This window comes from Eulemur rufifrons, chromosome 9 (genome assembly GCF_041146395.1).
Source record: "Eulemur rufifrons isolate Redbay chromosome 9, OSU_ERuf_1, whole genome shotgun sequence".
Taxonomy (NCBI): domain Eukaryota; kingdom Metazoa; phylum Chordata; class Mammalia; order Primates; family Lemuridae; genus Eulemur; species Eulemur rufifrons.
Window position 1 is genome coordinate 11,695,848 of NC_090991.1, and position 21,638 is coordinate 11,717,485.

At 42.9% G+C, this 21,638-nt stretch overlaps 1 protein-coding gene across 1 annotated transcript; it reads right to left on the reverse strand.

The window, feature by feature from the left end:
• Positions 1-574: 574 nt before the first annotated feature.
• Positions 575-20,882, reverse strand: DHX33 (DEAH-box helicase 33). Its single transcript, XM_069483422.1, is given in 13 exon segments — positions 575-2,564; positions 5,491-5,577; positions 7,297-7,500; positions 7,883-8,010; positions 9,990-10,078; positions 10,242-10,401; positions 11,620-11,731; positions 12,778-12,963; positions 15,758-15,928; positions 16,133-16,360; positions 17,051-17,211; positions 20,421-20,759; positions 20,762-20,882. Coding segments are annotated over 13 exon segments (2,295 nt in total). The 3' UTR covers positions 575-2,255.
• Between the last annotated feature and the right edge of the window lie 756 nt (positions 20,883-21,638).

Consider the following 21,638-nt stretch of genomic DNA (forward strand, 5'->3'; position numbering starts at 1 on the left):
GAAAGTTTAAGTTTAAAGTGTACTATCCCCTGCAGCTCAATATAAATAACCATTTATTTCTTTGTAGTATTACGTGGAGTCAGAATGGGTTTTCCAATCTGATTTAATCCCTGAGCAGCTATGTTAAAAATTAACTTTTTATTTAAAAAGCCCAATAAAAAACTAAATACTATATTAAAACTCTACCACAATGTTACAGTGATAAACATATTTCTGTACAGAAATATTAAAGCCACTTAGAAGCTGTTTAAATCCTTTACCCCTCAGAAAAAAATATACATTTCTGGAAACTGTTCGGGTACCTAAGCTGGACATAAATGACTCCGAGTTAAGTTTTACTTGACCCAGAGGACACTTCTAGCTAGAGAAATAATTTGCTGAGGAACATAATAAACTGTCCCACCCCTAATGTTTTACCAACATGATGCATGTTTTATTAAAAATACAATATTTTCTTTTGCCAAGTCAGGCTAAATATCCTGGCCTCCTATCACATGAATGGGAAAAATACACCAAAAAAAAAAAAAAAAAAAACCTTTCTGGAAAACTTTTCAGAAAGTCATCAATGGTAAAAACAGGTTAATCTGTGGAAGAACAAAGTTTAAGAATTCAATAAGATAAGGTATCTAGGATCTGTCAAATCTTATTTGTCCTAGCTTAACTGCTCAGGACCATGGCTAGTGTTGTAAATAAAAACTGAGCCAGATTTGACATGTACAACTGTGGACAGATGAGACCCTGGAATGGGGGGTACTGTAGCAGGCCACAGTTTCTGAAAAGTACTCACTGCATCTAGGATAAAGGGACTGTCCGTGGTCTTTGAAGAGCCTCTTAGGCATTTTGGTCCCCTGCTAATAAACTGATTCATCCTGTAAGAAATGACAAAATACTAGACAGATGTGTTTGGACCAATTAAGCACAATAAAATGGCTAAATCTTGGCTTCTTCTGAGGCAAAGCATTCTCTGGGGAAAGATTATTTGCTTTGGATAATTAAACAGTAAAGAAGAACTAATGGTATCTTTTCCCTTCTCAAAATATCAGAATAGAAAGAGATTGTTGAGATCCTCTCATTCCCTCTGACAAATGTTTACAATGAGGGTTAGAGAGGTGCCTGACAGTTAGGAAGTAGCAAAGCCAGACTGTCCCCAAGTCCCTATGAAGAAGGAAAAAAGATCATAGAAAATCAGTATGAGGCAAGACTGTAAGACCAGATGTGGTGGCTGGAATGAACCAATGCTCTCTGGGTTCTCCCTGACCACGCACCTCTCCCCTCCCACCCCCAACAGCTCTGACCAGGGGCCCTGCCCGAAGAGAAACAGCTGAAATGGAGCACAGAGTCATTCCTCAGGCTCACATGTTCACAGGTACTCAGAAAAATGAAAACTGGGTATGCAACAGGACGCTAAAAAGTCAGTTTCCCATGTCTACACGTGACATGATTCAGAAGGTACAAATCAACCTTTCCCTGGGAAACTTACATGTCTCCTGAAAGCACTGACGTGCACCACAGAAGCATGGAGGACCAAGTGACGCCTCCACTGGGCTCTGCTTGGAGACAGACAGAGAGCAGTCCACCCCCGAGACTTGAGGGTTCAGGAGGGATGGCCATCCCAGGAGGTAAGAAACAGCACCTCCCCCTCTGGAAACTTCTACAGAAGTCAATTGCTTGTATTTTCCATTTTAAAGCTTCATACAGACAGACATTAAAATAGAACCAAGGACAACAAACACCCAAGCTCTGCAACATCCTATGGCCCCCTTCTAGAAAATCCCCCTCAGTCATAAGAACTTGGTATTTTGTTGTACTTAATTCACATCCTGTAGAAAGCAGTAACTTTAAGCATAATGGCTCACAGCTCACTGTGTGTCTTTCGTGTGCCAGGAATAACTCTGGGTACTTTCTACTCACTTTCTCTATACTTCATGACCCCAATAAGTAAGTATTATTATTATGATCCCCACTTGGCAGATGAGGAAACTTGAGGCTCAGAAGTTAACCAAGCCACCCAGAGTCATCCAGCAAGAACCAAAAGCACAATTCTGAAGTTTTCAGGATATAAATGATATGTACACATCTACACGGTTCAGTCCGACGAGTTTAAGCAAAGATGCTTTCACGCTGCCGGAAGTCGGGCACATCTAGCGGCATTAAAACCTGCTGCTTCTCTAGGTGCCAACCTGGAAGTCTGCTACGAGGACAGCTGTGGTCCAAGCTCCCAGACACCAGCAATCCTGGCAGCACCCTGGAACAGCTCAGTTTCTGGCGGTTCTCAGCTTCCTCCTGAAATACTCGGGGGCGGCCTCATATAGCCACTCGGCATCCACAACGCAGAGGTCTCGCATGTAGCACTTGTTGGTGTAAAGCAGCTCAGTGTACACGACGCAGGCTGGCTTGCAGTGGAAGAGGACAGATGAGGGGTGGATGGCCACTGGCTGGTGGGTGTCCGTGGTGGCATAGGTACCGTCTGGCTGAAGCTCAGCAGTGCTCATGAAAAGGCTGTGAGCCAGACAGCGGCGGACACTCTCCATGTCTCCTCGGGATGACAACATTGGCATTGACATCTGTTTCAGGAGAAAGCAAGAAATGAAGACCCTGAACATAACTACTGCTCAGCACTGCGTGGTCTGTTGGAACAACTGGACCTAAAATGCAGCCTATACTGCAAGCCTAACAAAGTGGATTTTGACGTGCAGAGGTGGTTACCTCGGATGCCTTCAGGATCAGCAAGGTCAGGGAAAGAAAGCAGAGCTCAAGGAGGACAGACTGAAAACTGGGAAACCACTGCCTGGGAGCGGAAGGACTGGGAGGGAGACAGTCATATAAGCCACAGGCAGGTTGGGTGACCCATGCTCCTCCCCTAAACATCCATCAAGACGTCCCAGGAAGGAAAGGCCTTTCCCTGTTGTGCTACATCTTTATCTCCTCACTCCAATTCATCTTACACAATGCTGCCAAATTAGTCTTCCTAAAGCACAACTCAAATCATTCTCATCCGCTCAAAAACCTCCAATGTCTCTATTGCTCCTGGCAAAAAAGAATGCAAATGTCTTGTGGTGAAGCCATGGATGAGCCACACTGAGTCCTCCTCGCCTGTCTTCTTTCTCACCCATCTTCTTAGGCATTGCATGGTCCTCCATAGTCGCTGCCTTCTCTCCCCTCGCCCCGTTTCACGATTCCTATCTCTGTGCCTTTACATTTGCTGCTCCTAGTAGAAATGCTGCCCCTCATCTTTGCAGGGGAAATGTCAGCTATCAGTCAATGTCCTTGCTTTTACTGCCCTTGCTAAGTGGGTCATGTACCCTTGTATCTCTGGCCATAGCCAAATAGACCAGTAGTGTACACTTGCTTGACCTAACTGGTCAGCTTCTCTCTTCCAGGCATTTAGGTCCGAAGTGGTAAATCCAGTCAATCTCTGTTAGGCTCTTGGGTGGAGAGGCCATGTCAAGGAGGTACAAGGTGGGAAGAGGGCAGAAGGCACTCAGAGAGCAGCGTAACAAGAGGACCAGCAGGTCCAGGAAAGGAGCTGCTTTTTCCAGTTCCTTATTCCAGTTCCTTGTGGGGTGTGACTCTGTTTCCCACCAGTAGGTTCCAAGAGATACCTCTTTATCCTTTGAAAATTCTCTCTTTTTCCTTTATGATGGCTCAAGGGCTTTTGTTTTTAGCAATCAGCTGATCCTAGCCTGACAAAGACACTTTATCTCTTTACCTGTCAAGAGGTAGCTCAGTTGTTACCACCTCCAGGAAGCCCTGAGGCTAACTGGTGGCCTCTCCGTCCAGACTGCCAGCTGCACCACTCACTGGCTGTGTGATTTGGCGCAAAGCACTCAACCTGGTTAGGCTTAGTTTTATCATTTGTAAAATGGGAATAAGGACAGAATCCTTGTGGGTTGAAGTGAGGATTTTAAATAAAATAATCACACGAAAAGTATTTAGATATGATGTACATGTTGTTCTGTAACTTGCAACCAAGTGGTATACTTTGTGGTGGACACTTTGGCAATATCTATCAAAATCTAACTCCCCCATCTAGAAATTCATACTATGTGCACCAGAGCGCAAAGACATACGTAGGAAGATGGGCATTACAGCATAATGCAAATGACCACTATTAGAGGCATTGTTAAATAAATTATAATGAATACCGTGAACTAAAATAGAAAAATCTTAAGCCTCCCCAGCTGACTGAATGGACCCCCTCTTGGCCAAGGGGACCCCAGAAATACCCTAAAGCTGAGTTGCTGGCCAAGAGAACGGAGGTCAGACATGCCTCATCATGCCCCACTCCCTTCTTAGAGATATCCTTTGCAACTCATTAACAGGCCTAAGGTTACACAAGACAAAACTTCAGCCACACCTGCAGATCCTCAATTTACTTAACAGACCACTTGAGTCTGAGTATATGTTGGGTGGCTAGTCTCTGATTAGCAGACTTCGTTATCTTAACTTAAAACATACCAAACTTCAGACAAAGCTTCATTTCTTTAACAAATTACAAATCAAAGAATCTTTAAACTCACCTATAACCTGTAAGTTCTCCCCAAACCCCTCTTTGAGATATCCCATCTTTTCGAGCCAAACCAATGTACGCCTTCCATGTATCGATTTATGACTTTACATGTAATTCCTGTCTCCCCGAAATGTATAAAACCAAACTATAACCCAACCACAGCAAGTCCACTTACTCAAGGCTTCTTGGGCATGGCTTTGGGCCATGGTCCTCAAACTTGGCTCAGAGTAAACCTCTTTAAATTATTTTACAGAGTTTGGGTTATTTTCCATTGACAATACAATGAAATGCCATGAAGTCACTAAAGGGAATGAGATACTCATACGCAGACACTGAAAGGCAGCTCAGACACAGTAAGTATTCAAGAAGTATACCACTCGGTTACAAGTTGCAGGATAACACGTCCATCATATTTGTTGTAAAAGAAAAATTTGATATACATATCCATATGTATGTATGTGCACAGAGACATATGCACAAAAACATACATATACAGAAACAAATTCTAGAAGAATCTACCCCAAACTGTTATCAGTGATTATCTCTGGAGGGGCAGGATTATGGGAGACTTTTAAAATTTCTGCATTACAAATCACTGTTTTCTGCATTGTATCAGTATTTAACAACTATGCACTGCTTTTGTAATCTGAAAAAAATAAAGATAATCCCACTAAAAAAAAAATCCTTAGAAAGAATTCCAGTAACACTAGAAAATACTTATAAAGTTCATAAAACTGAATATAAATTACACATATAATGTAACTACATAAAAAAATGTAATAAAAATAGGCTATTAGGAAATAAACCAAAATACTGAGATGTAGAAATGTGGGTAATTTTTACTTTCTTCCTTATTTATGAAATTTTCTACAATGAGAATTCTTTTTATAATCACTAGCAGTAAGCAATCAATTTAAAATTTTTCACCTAGTAAAAAGTGACAGTTTAGTCCCCCAGAAAGCACCAGGAGGAGATACTACCTTTAGGCAGATGTCCCTCAGCTGTGCTCTGACTTCAGTTACTAGCATCATATTCTTGCTGTTGACAAAATTCTCTTTGCACCAATCCTGTATAGCAGAAAAAGAGATATTATAATTCTCTCATTTCTATAGAGGAAAAAAATACTAAAAAATTTTTAGAACAGTTTGATTCAGAGAAAAAACTTCAGGTGCCAAAAAAGAATGTAGGAAAATATCTTTATATCAAAAAGCATGAACCATAAGGGAAAATATTAATAATTTAAACTAAAGTAAAACTAAAAATTTCCTTATGTTAAGTCACCATGACAAAAAATACAGATTGGGATACTTGCATCACCATACCCTACAAAGAATCAGTACCTCCAGAATATTAAAAAAAAGTCCTACAAATCATTAAGAAGACCAACAACCCAGTAGAAAAATGGACAAAGATATGAATAGACAACTCACAGAAGAGGAAATATAAATGCCCAATAAACTTATTAAGGAATCTTAATCTCTTAAGGAATCATGGCAATGTAGTTTAATGTAACTGAGATACTATTTCTCATCCATCAACTTGGTAAAAATTAAAGTCACTTCAGCTAAGAGCTGGAGAGGGTGGTGGAAATGGAAACTCATTATTTCTATGGGGAGTACAGAGGGGTGTTGCCAACTTTGGGGAGCCGCTTGTCAGCCTCGTAAAGCTGAGAGAGTATCCCGAGCTCCAGCAGGTATACTCTTAGGGATGGGCCTTAGAGAAACTCTGCCCCATGAGCACAAGGAGACCTGCGCACGGTGGTCACTGTAGTGCGGGAAATAGAAACAAGCTGCAAAAGGACAGTGTAAGAAAATATTTCTAGTTATCGTATACCATACTGGGATATGAAGTATACTCTCACCCATAGAGAACACACCCCAGTGCTTACATACAGGAGGGAGGACTAAGGAGCAGAACAGGGCTTTTATTGTATCCACAGCATTTTATTTCCTTGAAAATAAACTGAGGCATAAATGTAGCAAAAAGTTTACAACTACTAAAACTAGATGGTGGCCTTTTTTTTTTTTTTTTTTGAGACAGAGTCTCACTTTGTTGCCCGGGCTAGAGTGAGTGCCATGGCGTCAGCCTAGCTCACAGCAACCTCAAACTCCTGGGCTTGAGCGATCCTGCTGCCTCAGCCTCCCGAGTAGCTGGGACTACAGGCACGCGCCACCATGCCCGGCTAATTTTTTCTATATATATTTTAGTTGTCCATATAATTTCTTTCTATTTTTAGTAGAGACGGGGTCTCGCTCTTGCTCAGGCTGGTCTCGAACTCCTGACCTTGAGCGATCCACCCGCCTCGGCCTCCCAGAGTGCTAGGATTACAGGCGTGAGCCATCGCGCCCGGCCCTTTTTTTTTTTTTTTTTAAAGTGAAAGTGTGCACACTATGGCACGATTACTGATTTTATTACTAGAGGAAAGAATCTATTGCCATTTTCCATCATGGTCGAAGGAACTGACATATCACAATAGCAAAAACTACTATAAGAAAGTTAGGGATCAGTGGGGGGAAAAAATCTGTGGCTAAGAAATTGAGTCACCAAATTTTTAACTAACTTGCCCATATTAAGTACGAGTTAAACACAGGCAGAATGAAGGCCGGAATGATATTTCTTCCTTATAACCTCCCAGTACTCAGACATTTCCGAAATGACGTCTGGCTTTCTTTTCATGGCTCTTTAGGTGATTCAGCCAAAAAGGGAAGGACTGGACTGGACTTCACTTCAAAAGCGTGTCCGAAAGAAGCAGCATCATTTGAGAAAAGGAACAGCACGAGGCTTACCTTATTTCCACCTATGTTTTTGAAGGTTCGGTAGATATTGAGCAGGGTGATGTGATCCCCCTCACTGGATATGAACTTCTTCCGGACCCCCTGCACTTCATCCCGCCGGGAAGGAGGATTGTGGAGGACGCTGTCCACAGACAGCAGGGAGACAATGGTCAGGATCTCCTCTGTACAGTGGAATTTGGGGGACAGGAGGATGGTCTGCAAACCAGAATTAAAAATTGTGTAAACCCAGCTTTTTCCTACCTCCTGAATACAGTATTTCTGTATATTGCTTTTGGAGCTTCCCTTCTAAGGAGTTCAAGGGCAAGTGTTTCTAAAACCATGACTATGTACATTAATGTTACTTTACTTTTTTGTAAAACAGATGAATGCCTTCCCCACAGGATTCCAAATTCCTTGTGGCTTAGTATGTCTTTGAATCCCACATAGAACATAAATCAGGGTTATATACAAAGTAGGGGCTGATAATTATTTAAGAGAAAAAGTGAGGTTAATCTAGAAGCACTGGGTTCAGGAGTCAACTTTGGTATGGCTAACCTGTAATGTACAGAAAGGGGACTGAGGAGAGGGTATCATTTACTTTGGCAAATTTGGGTTCTAAAGGAAATGCTGCCATCTTTCTTCCAATTGGAGTCAGGGTAAGCTGGTCATCCTTATGTTCAAGAGCACCTAACAGGTCCAGTTGGGCAATGGCCGCCTGAATGTGATCTAAAGAAACAGAGGAGCCAAAAATCCAAAAAAAGGATGAAGTTGCAGCTAGTTCAGTACTTCCAGGAACTTTTGATAACTCTGTATCAAACAACAGCAAAGATCACAACCACCACTGCCCCCTTGACACACTTGTCAAAGCTGTTAACAACATCACTGTCTTCATTTCGATTCCCTTTTAAAATGACCTATAATTTGGTAATGTGTAAGTAAATTTTGAATACACATACCCTTTGACCCAGCAATGTTACACTTATAAATTTCACCCCCGGATACACTCATACGTTATACAGAGACCGTATCTCCAGAAGCAAACACATAACTATGGAAATACCAGTTGCCTCAGAGGCCACCTGGGAGGCTGGGGGACAAAGGGTGAGAAGGATGATATTTACTATTTATTCTTTTATACTTTTTAAATTTTGAACCATGTAAATGCATTACATATTAAAGAATAAAAAAGAATTTCTAAGGATGTCATAAATATGTACATACTAACAGGGAATGATCTGTACAATACAGTAAGTGAAAAAAAAGCAATGTGCTTTTCTAAAGCAATGTTTATCAATAGAAGAATGGATAAATGCATTTGGTTTGTTTACAGAATGGAAGAGCATTTAGTGGTGAAAAAGCATCAACACAAATAAACCTTATAGGATATGCTGAATGAAAACAGAAGGTTACTGAAGAATAAATACATAAACATGCAAACTGAAACAACAGATTGTTTAGGGATATATACATATATAGGAAAATAAAGAAAAGTGAGGGAATTACACACGAAACGTGGGGGAGTGGTTACCCTAAGGGAGTGGGAAGGAGCTGAGGGTCGCCAGGGAGGGCTCCCAGAAGCTTGGATGGCACTGGTAATGGGTACACAGGTGTTGATTTTATTACACCTTTACCTTACATACGTTATTACTTTGTTTGTAGGGATTTAGCACTGAAAAGAAAACAAATCAAACATAGAACAGTGTACAATCTGTGTTGTTGCTATTTGTGTTTTAAAACAGACTACAGGTAACTCGCATATGCTTAGATTTTTCTAAAGAAGACTAGAATAATGGTCTCAGTAGCTGCTCTAGGGAAGGAAAACTATGAATCTGAGGATCAGGGTAGGACCCTTGTATACACATCAATAGTTTACTTCTTCTTTCTTCTTTTTTTTTAACCAATTCTATTTCTTCACTTAGAGGAAAAAAAAAAAAAAAAAGGAAAACGATGTATTGATGAGAGGCCAAGTGCCAAAGCTGCTATCATTAAGAATCCCAATTATTGTTTTCTTCTTCCATAAACAGATTACTTTTTTTTTTAAAGAGACGGGGTCTAGCTCTGTTGCCCAGGCTAGAGTGCAGTGGCCTGATCATAGCTCACTACAGCTTCAAACTCCTGGCCTCAAGTGATCCTCCCACCTCAGTCTTCCAAAGTGATGGGATTATAGGAATGGGCCACCTCGCCCAGCAAGAGACTATTAATGAAGGGCAGGGACTGATCAAATTCCATATAAAAGCAAAGAAATTTGATCTTTGCAGTCTTTGTGCTGATAAAGCACAATTTCATTAGGTTTCTATAGCATCCTATGGAGCCCCCTCATGACCTTCACTGGTTCCAGAGGTCAAGGAACCTGATTGTGATTCCTTCTATGATGCTGCTGACAGCACAGAATCCATCATTTCATAGCCAGGCTTGGTGGCACGCATTAATCACTGCACCTGTGAATAGTCACTTCACTCCAGCCTGGGCAACATTCCGAGACCACGACTCTAAACAAACCCTGTCTCTAAATAAACAAACAAATCTGTCATTTCATAATTTTGAGATGCTTCTCTGACAGCAAATATTGTTATCCACAAAATTAAGAAATAAAAGGAGACGACCAAAATACTTTTTTTCTTCCAAATATTTAATTTTTTGGAAGAGTCCATTTGTTGTTGTTTATCTACTCCTCTACTTTCCACTACACTGAGGACTCCACTTACCTGGAGACGGTTTGGACATGAAGTCAAAGGTGAGCACGTTTGGGACTTTCATTGCCAGGAGCTGAAGCATCACACTGGCCAGGTTACACCTGCAAAGAGTGAGAGATGAGGGTCGTTCATTACACCACTGCCACTGATTCAGAACCTCTCGCCGAGGAGTGTGGGTGAACACTGCAGCTCTGGGCAAGCACGAGCTAACAGGAAAGAGACATGGGGACAAATGGCAGGAGTGTAGGAGCAACTGGAGCCTACCTTTGGATCTCTGGCACGGTCATCTTCTCAAACTTCTCAAACTCCTCCTCAGTGTACAGCCGGTAACAGACACCACTGTCCTCTCTGCCAGCCCTCCCTGTGCGCTGCCAGGCCTGGGTCTTTGACACCCGCTGCACTGCTAATACCTCAAGACCACTGTCTGGAGGGAGAATGGGCCCCATTAGTGCTTTGCTCCTTACATAAACGAACTGTTTCTACACAGTTGAGAAAAAGAAGCGTTCCTCAGAACACCAGTAATTCTTTCTGCAGGACAGGGGTCCAGAAACTCAAGGCTAAATTAGAAAGCACAAAACCAGGCTGCTCTGCAGTGGTTTAGCCCCACAGTGAAACAAGGTTTTGCGATGAGCTCTGCATGAAATCTGTTAGGAAAACATCAAAAAATCTCATGCATGTAGGAAGGAGCCAGGAGAGTAGTGTCAGAAGTTTTGCCTTAGGTCACAGGATGGCCAACAATCCCAGTCTGCCTGGAACTGAGGCTTGCCCGGGGGTAGGACTTTTGGTGCTAAAACTGGAACAGCTTCCAGCAAACTAGGATGGTTGGTCATATCATACTACCAATCAATGAATCCGAAATTAAATGCCTCAAGTCATTTGTGTGCTTTATCCTCCCTTCCAGTTCTATTATTAAACAGAGATAATGTGATGTTTGTTTCCTAGGAGTAAATGAGATTCATTTTCTTGATAAAAGTGTATTCTGTGCCAGGCACTGGAGACCCACGCTCTTTCACCTACGTTATCTCTAGGAGATACACTGACGAAAGTCAGCACCCTCAAATGTTTACTATAGCATTTCAATTACTTACTTGGGAGCAATAATTTCAGCTGCCTCAAATCCTCGTGGAATATAGCAAGGTATAAAACACACATGGGTGAAAATGACTTCAAGCCAGCTTCCCACTGTACCATCTCAGGAGAAAGCTAGTGTCTCACCTCCATCCCTCACCCCATCCCAAGGGATCTGTTTCCTTCCTGGAAAACCTAGGCACTCAAACCAGCCACACTTAAATATAATTTCTGATGAGAGTCTCTCGCTGGACTAGGCTGTCCCTGGCCTTAGGAGAACCATCAGTCTCATGCAACTTCTGATGAGGCTCCAGACCTCTGCCCAGGTCCCTGACCCTCTGTGTTCCCAAGTTTGCTAAACCTGCGCTCTTCTTTCCTTGACTTCTTCTCTCATCTATCTGCCTCAGGTCTCCTTTCTGGACCTGACTTGAGGATTGTCTCACCCACGATACCTGCCACCCGAATCTCACTTAGTCACAAACACGAAATGCTCACTTGGTAGAAAACTGTGGGACTAGTGCCAATGGTTGCTTGCTATACATGGGAGAGACATTCATGAGCTACAAATTCTCACCAGGGTTATACTTCTTTGCTTTAACCATGCCAGTGTCAACTACATATTTTATTCCTGTAATGGTTATGGAGGTTTCAGCGATGTTGGTTGAAATGATCACTTTGCGATAGCCCTAAAAGGAGGAAGAAAACCAGAAAGCTATATGACACACATATGATTCAGAAGTGTTAAAACATATTCTCACCATTAGCTTCCACAATTCACTCATGACCAAGAAAAGATGACCTTATTATTAATGGCAGTCATTAATATTAATGGTAAGTCATTAAACTGGGCCGGGGTAGAGTGGAAGTTGCAGCCCTAAAGGTTAATTTCAGGTGATGAGATGCAGTGGAACAAACATAAGATTCAGAAGCAAGTAGATGTGGGTTGGAAACCTGGCCCTGCCAGTTACTTACTGTGTGCCCCTTAAGCAATTATTACCTCCCCTCTTGGGGCCTCAGTATCCCCACGGGGTCATAACCCACCTTGCTGATTCCCGTGAGGATGAGAGACAGTGTATGTAAGTGTTAGTGCAGCGCCTGGCAGCAGAGCCCACAATAAATGGCACTATGGACAAATGTGGTTTATGCTGGCCCTTAGATGAGGCACTTGTTTACCGTTCAGCTTTTGTCTTTGCACTAGCCCTCATTCTGGCAACTCGGCAACTGTTTCTCTGGGGGATTTTTTTTTTTTTTTAAGAGATAGGGCTTCGCTCTGTCACCCAGCCTAGAGTGCAGTAGTACGGTCAAGGCTCACTGTATCCTTGATCTCCTGGGCTCCTGCCTCAACAGCTATTTGAGAATAGCTTAAATACAGGCCCACACCACCACAACTTGCTAATTTTTAAATTTTTTTTCTTGAAGAGACAGTGTTTCGCTATGTTGCCCTGGCTGGTCTCAAACTCCTGGCCTAAAGCAACCTTCCTGCCTCAGCCTCCCAAGTCACTGGGATTACAGGTATGAACCACTGAGCCCAGCTGTTTCTGTTTTTATCACCAGAGAGCTGTATCTGTAGCTGTGCGTTACATTCCTGCACCTTTTCAACTAGTTTATCTGGTACCTGAGCATCTCATCCCATACATCCTATCTGGAGCCTGGTGATAAGCACATAGGCCCTAATGGTGCATCCTTCTGAGTGCCCAAGGACGGGGCTGGATAGGCGAGATGGTGCACTCACCTTTGGGGCCCCTTGGAAGACACGGAGCTGCTGTGCATAGGGCAGGGAGGCGTACAAAGGAAGGACCACCATTGAGGGGCAGCCGTCTGGAAGGTGTTTTGCAATGTCTCGGCAGGTCTTGCTCATTGCTTCAATCTCCTCCTGACCCGTGAGGAACACCAGAATGTCCTGAGAAGGAGGGGCTTCCTATAAAAAAGGTGGAGTGGGATTACCAGGCACTGATATAAGTGCAGGACGCACAGAAAAATACAATAGCCTTTGATGATGCTTCCTAGAGTTATTTTTCTCAACTGTGGAGATGTAAATGAGTCTAAATTCTAATGTCTCCCTGGGAGAAAACCCTTACTAGCAATGCATGAAACTGTAACATATGCGAGTTAGCCAGCTAGGCTTAAAAACCAATTAAGGAAATTCTGAAAGAGAATCACTAGATTGCTTTGTAATAAGAACAATACCATGAAAAGCACAATCAGGCAGGCAAATAAAATCTGCATGAAGCTTCCTTCCTTTTGTAAGCATCTTGAAAGATAAAGCTGACAAAACAGACGATAACTTGTGGAAATCAAGTAGTTATGCTGGAAAAGGGGCCTTTATTTAATAATGCCATCAAAAGCATTTTCAGACACCCAAAAGAGTACACTAAACTTTGACAACTGTTTGAGACACTGAGCTTAACAGGGTTCTTCACCTTCAAAGGGAATAACATCCACGTATTGAAGACATACCTATTTATCGGATCTTTCTTTGATGTTTGTACAAATATGGTAATTTGCTTGATATAAAGTACTTGATGGCAAAATAACTTTTAAAAGTTTAATAATGTGTGTGTATTTATGTATATATGTAAAAATATATTTATATGTGGGTTTTTTTCTTAAGCCCAGTACTAACAGGTCAAATGTTCAGAGGTATATACAGACAGGACAAAATCTAAAAGTCAAGACTTCATCCGTTGGGAGAATTCATCAAAGCTACCACGTAACCTGAATGCACCAGCAGCCATCAGTCATGAAAAATTCTCATCTCAAGTTTGCTTTATGCAGTTAAACAAGGTGGACTGACCTTTTATTCTTCTCCAAATACTATCAAAATGACAGTAAAGGTCATTGTCCCAGAAAGACAAAGATAATGGGAGATGAGAGGGTTCAACCCATTTTTAAAAGATGGGCTGAAGGACTTGGCTGGGCAGAGGAAGCTATAAACTGGGGGCCTGCTAAGGGGAATAGTGACAGAAGATGAGCCAATTTCCCTGGAGAAGCAAGGAAAACTTGGAACTTTGGGGAGCAAGGCAGAAGTGTGTTTTGGCAGAGTGAAAACCCAGGGATTGGCTCAAAGTCTGAGGACAGTGTGGTGAAACTCCCAGATTCCCTCCTTTACGCAGGCAATCAGGAGGCTGGGAAGTCATGGGGTGCAATAATGGGCTTCACCACAGGAAAATGGCGAAGGGAAGGGTCAATATGACAGCTACAACAGAGGCCTAGAAGAGCCACCTGTTCCGATTGGAACAGCAGCATAACAGACTCTGGGAAAAGATGGACTGTGTTTGAACACAGAACAAATATTCACTGGTATATTAGAGATGTTGGAACATTTGGGGAGAAATTAGCCATAGCTATGTAGGAAACTTACAAAACTGTGTTGTCCAAGAAACAAGGTATAGAGATGGTATGCTACTATTAATAGCAATGTATGATCATGACATTGTTAATACTGAAAACTGGATTTTAAAAACATTGTGTTGTGCAAGCTGTAGTCCCAGCTACTCAGGAAGCTGAGGTGGGTGGATGGCTTGAGCCCAGAAGTTCAGGACCAGCCTGGGCAACATAGTGAGACCCCATCTCAAAACAAACAAACAAAAAATATTGTGATAGAACTATGTCAAGAGGACGGAGGAAAGCGGGGGTAGGAAGGGGCATTTCTAAATCTTTATCATGCATACTCAATGATATAATTTGTTAGAAAATAAATGAAGATAGCAAAACATGAAAACAAAAAGATCTTCATCACCATGGTAAGAAATTAGCACATAATACCTGATACTGGTAACTCAAGAAATAGCAGTATAAGCAGGGTATTTTAGAAATATAAAAGTAATATCTAGAGGAAACAGCTAGGATTGAAAGTGGGTACCCTAAAGAGCAGGAATCTGAGATAGGAAGTGAAAGCAACCACTATTCTTTTATTACAAGCCTTTTTTACTTGACTTTTTAAAACTTTAAACTCCACATGCATCACTTAGTTTAAAATAAAAATAGCCAGGCATGGTGGCTCACTCCCATAATCTCAGCACTTTGGGAGGACAAGGCAGGAGGATCTGTTTAAAGGGCAGGAGTTTGAGACCAGCCTGGGCAATATGGCAAGACCCTATCTCTACAAAACGTAAAAAAGTGTTTTCAAATTTAATTTAAAAAGTTTCTGTCTAGATTTTCTCAGAAAGTTAACTAGAAGGTAAAAACAGCCAATTTTATACAAATTAAACAAAAATGAAGTGATTGAGTCACCCAAATTTTTAAACTAAATATTTAATAAAATGAGAAGTGATTTTGAAATAAGTTGCAACCCATTATTGGGTCAATATCAACTTTTTTTAATGAGATAGAAAATATCAGAGTACATCACATGTAATAAAAAGAGGTAGTGTTTCATAGAAAGTTAAATATATTATGTACTGGGTTGCAACACAAAACATGCTTCTTTCTGGGGATTATGATTTAAAAAACAAGTTAGTAAGCCACTGCTCTAACATATGGAGATTTCCTGGCTCAGCACAGGACAGATGTGGTCAGAGATGAATTATTCTTCTTTTCGAGAAGAGCTACCATAAATAAAGGATAAAAACTGGACATGACAAATGAACTCCTTCTCCATCTCGCTGACACATCTCACAAAGCCAGTATCTTTTCTTTTCAAGGCTGAATGCTCTCGCTACCAACTGCAAGGTAAAACAGAGCTTTTGGGGAATTTGCACCCCACTCCATACCTGGTGGATCTGGAAGACTGAGACAAGCGCTGCGTGTAGGTAATCATGCTGAGGCTGTTTGGTGTAAAAAACCTGGATTGGATATTGCCGTCCCTCCAGGTAGAGGACAGGGGCGCCATTGAAATACTGAGAGAACAGGTCCACATCCATCGTAGCTGACATCACAATCACCTACGAAAGAGGACGAAGAGGAGGACGGGAAACAAACATTGGGACAGTCTTTCTGTGTCCCTCCCAAGCCTGAAAAGCAGACGACTGAGGCCTGTGCCACCCCTGCCATGGTTAACTTTCTTCCTTGGTTCTGAAGCAGAAAGGGGAGAGGAAACGCCATGAGGAGGCAACACAGGCCTGTTTCCTTAAATGTGCCATACATACTTTGAGAGGCAGCTTCCCCATTTCCTTTCGCTTCTTCTGTGCAGCTTTCACCACTCCAAAGAGCACGTCTGTGTGGATAGTCCGTTCGTGAGCTTCATCCAAAATGACACAGCTGTACTTCCGAAGCAGGGAGTCTGAAATTGCTTCACGCAGAAGCATGCCATCTGTTAGAAACTTGATCCTGGTGTCTTCTGAGGTGACATCCTCAAAGCGCACTGTGTAGCCAACCTGTGGGAAGAAATGACTTATTCATTCATAAAACACTTGTTGAGCACCCACTGTGTCCAGCACTGGACTAGGCACTTGTGCTATCACAGTGAACATGACCATAACCAACCCTGCCCTATTCCCTCAGGGAGCATGCAGTCTAGCTGGGGAGACAGACAATGCATACGTTATTGCAATTATGGTAAGTATCAGAAAGAACTTAAAATTAACCTCCTATCTCAAGCTATTTAATAGTTTCATGTGAAACTATGTATAGCTATGAAAAGATGCTCAAGATGTTTTTAAGCAAAATGAGCACACATACACACAAGTAAATCTGTAGTAGACAGTTTTGAGACTCATTCTCAATACTAACAATACACACTAGAATAATGCTTACAATTTTTCCAGAAAGATATATAGATAAGAGATTTAACAGAGGTTACTGAAGCCTTAAAGATGCTCAGGGAAAACAACTAATCTATCCAACTTGAACACAGATTTTGAAAGCAAAGCACATGGGCCTGATAGCCTGTTGGAGCCTCTGATCTCTCAGGGACTGTAAAGAACTCTGAGATAGGCCTAAAAAATTAGAAGAATAGGTAAGAAAGACACTCACTATGGGAAAAAAAGTCTTATTCAGAAAAATAAAAGGCAAGGGGCACAGTAGGAGAACTGTGTAGTCAAGAAGTACTGAAGGAAATCAGGTACCAGCTTCCCGAGTTCAGTTCTCTTCTCATCTGAGACTCTCGTAGCAAGAGAGATGGCAGCCACCCGACGAGGCTGGGTCACAGCAATGACGCCCTGGCGGCTGATCCCCGCTTCATACAGGTACTGAGGGATCTGAGTTGTCTTCCCTGAGCCAGTTTCCCCTAGAAGAGAAAACACTACCTCACTGAAATGCAAAGTGACATAGATTTCACCAAACATCTCAAAGTCAGAAGAAAAAGATAAAAGAAAATACTCTGGAGTTGGTAAAGCCTCAAGAGAATGGGCACTCATGCTGGTCGAGTGTTAAGTGGTATTGTTTCTTGGGAGGCCAAATTGCATTTTAATAATTTTTAAAATGTTTATATCCTTTGACCCACAATCCTACTTGCAGAAATTGATTCTAAAGAAATAATTAAAGATGTATATAAAGATACGGCTTCAAACATGTTTTATTCAACTTTGCCCATGACAGAAAAAAACTGGAAACAATATAAATGTTCAATGGGTATCTGGTGCAGTTAAAACATTAAATAGGCCGGTGCAGTGGCTCATGCCTGTAATCGTAGCACTCTGGGAGGCCAAGGCAAAAGGATCATTTGAGGCCAGGAGTTTGAGACCAGTCTAAGCAAGACCCCCATCTCTACAAAAAATAGAAAAACTAGCCAGGTGTGGTGATGCATGCCTGTTGTCCCAGCTACTTGGGAGGCTGAGGCAGGAGTATTGCTTGAGGCCAGGAGTTGGAGGTTGCAGTGAGCTATGATGATGCCACTGTACTCTAGCCAGGGTAATAGAGCAAGACTCCATCTCCAAAAAAAAAAAAAAAAAAAAAAAATTACATAAAATAAGACTGTTATATACATTTGTAGGTATTGACATGAAGAGACACCCACTCATGCGCGGCAGCCTTCACAAACTCTTCGCCATTCTGCAGCCTGCTGCTTTTTTCCAAATCCTCCACCTCTGCCCACACTATTATGGAATACCTGCCCTCGTACTGACTGCCTGGCAAACTACAGGATGAGTCAGGCCTCAAACTCCCTCCCCTGGGACTGCTCAGGTGGCCCTCCTCTGGGCCCCTTGGTGCCTTGTTCATCTCTCTTCTAGCACTGACCACCCTATACGGTACAGAAGTGTTTAGATGTGTCTGCCCTCCTCCAATACCTGAAGCTCCTGGAGGGCACAGAAGGTCTGAATGTCTCTTGCACAAACTTGAACATCCTGCATACAGTAAGTACCCAGTAAATGTTATTTCCTACCCAACGTGTGTTCCTTTAGCAGTGCCTAATTAGAACGAAAACTCAGCAAAGCTGTGCATCCTTCTCCCTTGCTACCACCACACCTCTCTGACCAACCTCAGAGTCCTACAGTCCCACTATTCGTGCATTTTCTCCCAGTCCATCAGTACTCCCCATCTCGCCCACTCATCCTTCCTGCCCCAGCTAAGAATTATAGACTAAGAATTTCATTATTCTGCAATTTTCCCGCTGAATCCACCAGGTAAAACCTGAAACTTGGATTACTGTCTCTCTGCCAATCTTTCCTGCTCTTATACCAGGGCAACTGAGCATTGCTAAAGTAAAATACAGATTGAGTATCCCTTTTCTGAAATGCTTGGGAAGAGAAATGTTCTGGATTTCAGATTTTTTGAATTTTGGAATACCTGCATTACACTTACAGGTTCAGCACCCCAAATCTGGCATCTAAAAAGTGCTCCAAAAATCCAAAACTTTTTGAGTCCCTAACATAACATTCAAAGGAAATGCTCATTGGAATATTACAGATTTTGGATTTTCAGATTTGGGATACTCAGCTTGTAATTTGGCTGTGCAGAAGCAAACCTGAGTTTGTAGTGGGGCCAAAATGCACCCAGGCACCAACACTACCATCAATCTTGTTTCTACAGTCTGTCTTCTGTCTCTATCCTCCCCCAGGGTCTATGTGAAGCCACGTGACTCCCTTTCTCAGCAGAGCTCCTGCACCTGTTTCACAGGAAAAATGAGGTTCTCAAATGTGATCTCCCTCTGCCTTCCCTTACAAGCTTTTCTGCAATCACACTATTCTCACTTCCTTTCTCTAGACCCATAGCCTCTTAGATAGGAGTCCTCCTCTTTTAGACCAGCACTGCACCTAGCCTTGTGGCCAAGTGCACCCCTTCCCCATGCCTCCTGATCTTTACTTTGTTAGCTCCATTCCGTCTTCAGCCTCCCTCTGTACTGAGTTCTTCCCCTCAACTATGAATACAGGTGGCCCCCAACTTATGATTTTTCAACATTAGAATGGTGCAAAAGCAAAGCAGAAACTGTACTTTGAGTATTCATACAGCCATTCTGTTTTTCATTTTCTGTATAATATTCAATAAGTTATATGAAATACTCCATAATGTTGTTGTAAAATAGGCTTTGGGTTACATGATTTGGCCCAACTGTAGGCAAATGTTAGTGTTCTGAGCACTTTTAAGGTAGGCCAGGCTAAGCTATGATATTCCATAGGTTAGTTATATTAAATGAATTTTCGACATGATATTTTCAACTTACGATGATGGGTTTATCAGGACATGGCCCCATGGTTAAGTTGAGGAGCATCTGTACTTGCAAGTTCCTCTCAGTTTCCCTCCTTCTCAAAACAGAAGCCTGCTTCCACTGCCTTCATTCCGTCACCTCCTACTTACTCTTCAGCCCAATGACAAATCAGCCGTTCCCCCCACAGCTCTGTTGAAATAGCTGTCAACGGGATCCACAATCATCAATATCCCACATCCAAGTCCAGTGGGCATTTTTTTTTTTTTTGCCACATATTACTGGACCTCACCGTTGCATCTTTTCACTCTATTCCTTTGACTACCAGCTCTCCGAGGGCTCCTTTCCCTTCAGTAGTAGCTCATCCTTCAGTAGCTCCTCTTACTTAAATGCTGAGGATCAAAAGCCCTTGAAATCAGTCCTTGCCCCACAAGGCTGCCTCTTTTCATGCACCAGAAACTACTACTTCCCATTCAAGGGGACTGTTTCCAGTCTCTCAGGCGGGCTCCGCCCTCTGCCTAGAATGCCCCCTGCCTAGACCACCTCCCCAGACGCCTCCACACAGCCTGGATCATATCCACTGTTCTACCGAAAACCCCCCGTAGGCCCCTCTACCCTTTCACACGAAAGGTGAGTCTTTGCCTACCCAAGTCGGTCACTCCCAGAGGGCCGTCAGCGCCTCCAGGGCAGGACTGTGCACTCTGCTCCGATGCCCTTCTCTAGGGCTGGCACAGAAAAAACGTTCAGGTTTGTTGAAGAAACGAACGAAAGGGTGTGAGAGCCACCTAAGAAACACTGTTCTCGAAAAGCCAGGAAGGCAGAGCAAGCAAGGGCCCTCCAGCGCGGCCACTCACCGATGAGGATGGCGCTGTCGAGGTTTCGGAGCTGGGCCAACAGTTGTCCCCGCGCCTGGAAAATGGGCAGACTCCGGCGCTGCAGCTCCACGGCCTCACGGTAGGGACTGGCCGAGGGCTGAGCCAGGGGTGGCTGCTGCCTACGGCCTCCTCCTCCGCCTTTGCCGCCACTGCCCGCAGTCAGCAGCATCACCACTCGCCTCCCAGGAGGGAAGGACCCAGCGCGGCTCGGAGGCCCAAAGCCCGGCCGGAATCTCTTGGCCGGCGGGAAGCCCGCCTCCTCCGGCATGTCGGGAGGGCACCGCGGCGGGAGGCGCAAGCGCGGGCAGCTCCTGCCCCTCGCAGGTGAGGACAGCAAGCGCGCACCGCCCCTTCGCCGCCACGTGCTGGCAGCTGCAGGCGACCACCGATGACCTCACGGCCATTCCCACCCTTTAGGAAAGCGACTACAACTCCCAACATGCATTAGCGGGCGACGGGGGAGGTTTTCACTTCCTGTGGACGGAAAAAGCAGGAGTCTGAGGTACAACCAGGAAAAGCCCCGGAGCTACAACCGCGGGAGACAGCGTGTGTGGTTCCGTTGGACCGTAGTCTGGGATAACGATGTTCTTTAATTATTTTGTTATAATAACACTTCTTTGTAGTAAACACGCGTTTTCCCCTTCTCTGTTGTAATAGTCACTCTTCAAGGAAAGTACTTAATTCTATAAAATCAATGAGAAGCACAAACATTTGCATCATTTAATTCTCTACACAACTTATAAATTATATGGTAGATACTGTTATTATTCCCAATTTACAGTAAAGAAACTGAGTCATCTGAGATTACTTAAGGTCATTCAGATGTCACAAAATCTTAAGTTTTAAAAGGATATTGGTGATCTTGTGTTACAGAAGAGGAAAGCGAATTCTATGATTCTATGACGACCATGTATTTTCCTCAGTATTTCTGCTCCAGTAATACAAGCAAAGAGAGAGTTCAATGGAACTAAAATTGTCTTTTACCTTCCCTTTCCCCCAACCATTCCTGCCAGACTCTCAAGTCTCTACATGGCTCTTTTAACTAAAAAAAAATTAACAAAGTTTATACTTAGGAAAAAGGAGAGCTTTATTTTTTTATTAAGGGTAGCAACGTGCTGAGCGGCCATTCCAACAGGCTGGGAAGCGGAGCCACAGCCAGAAGCCAGGCACATGTGCTTCAGAGAAGAGACAAAGGCA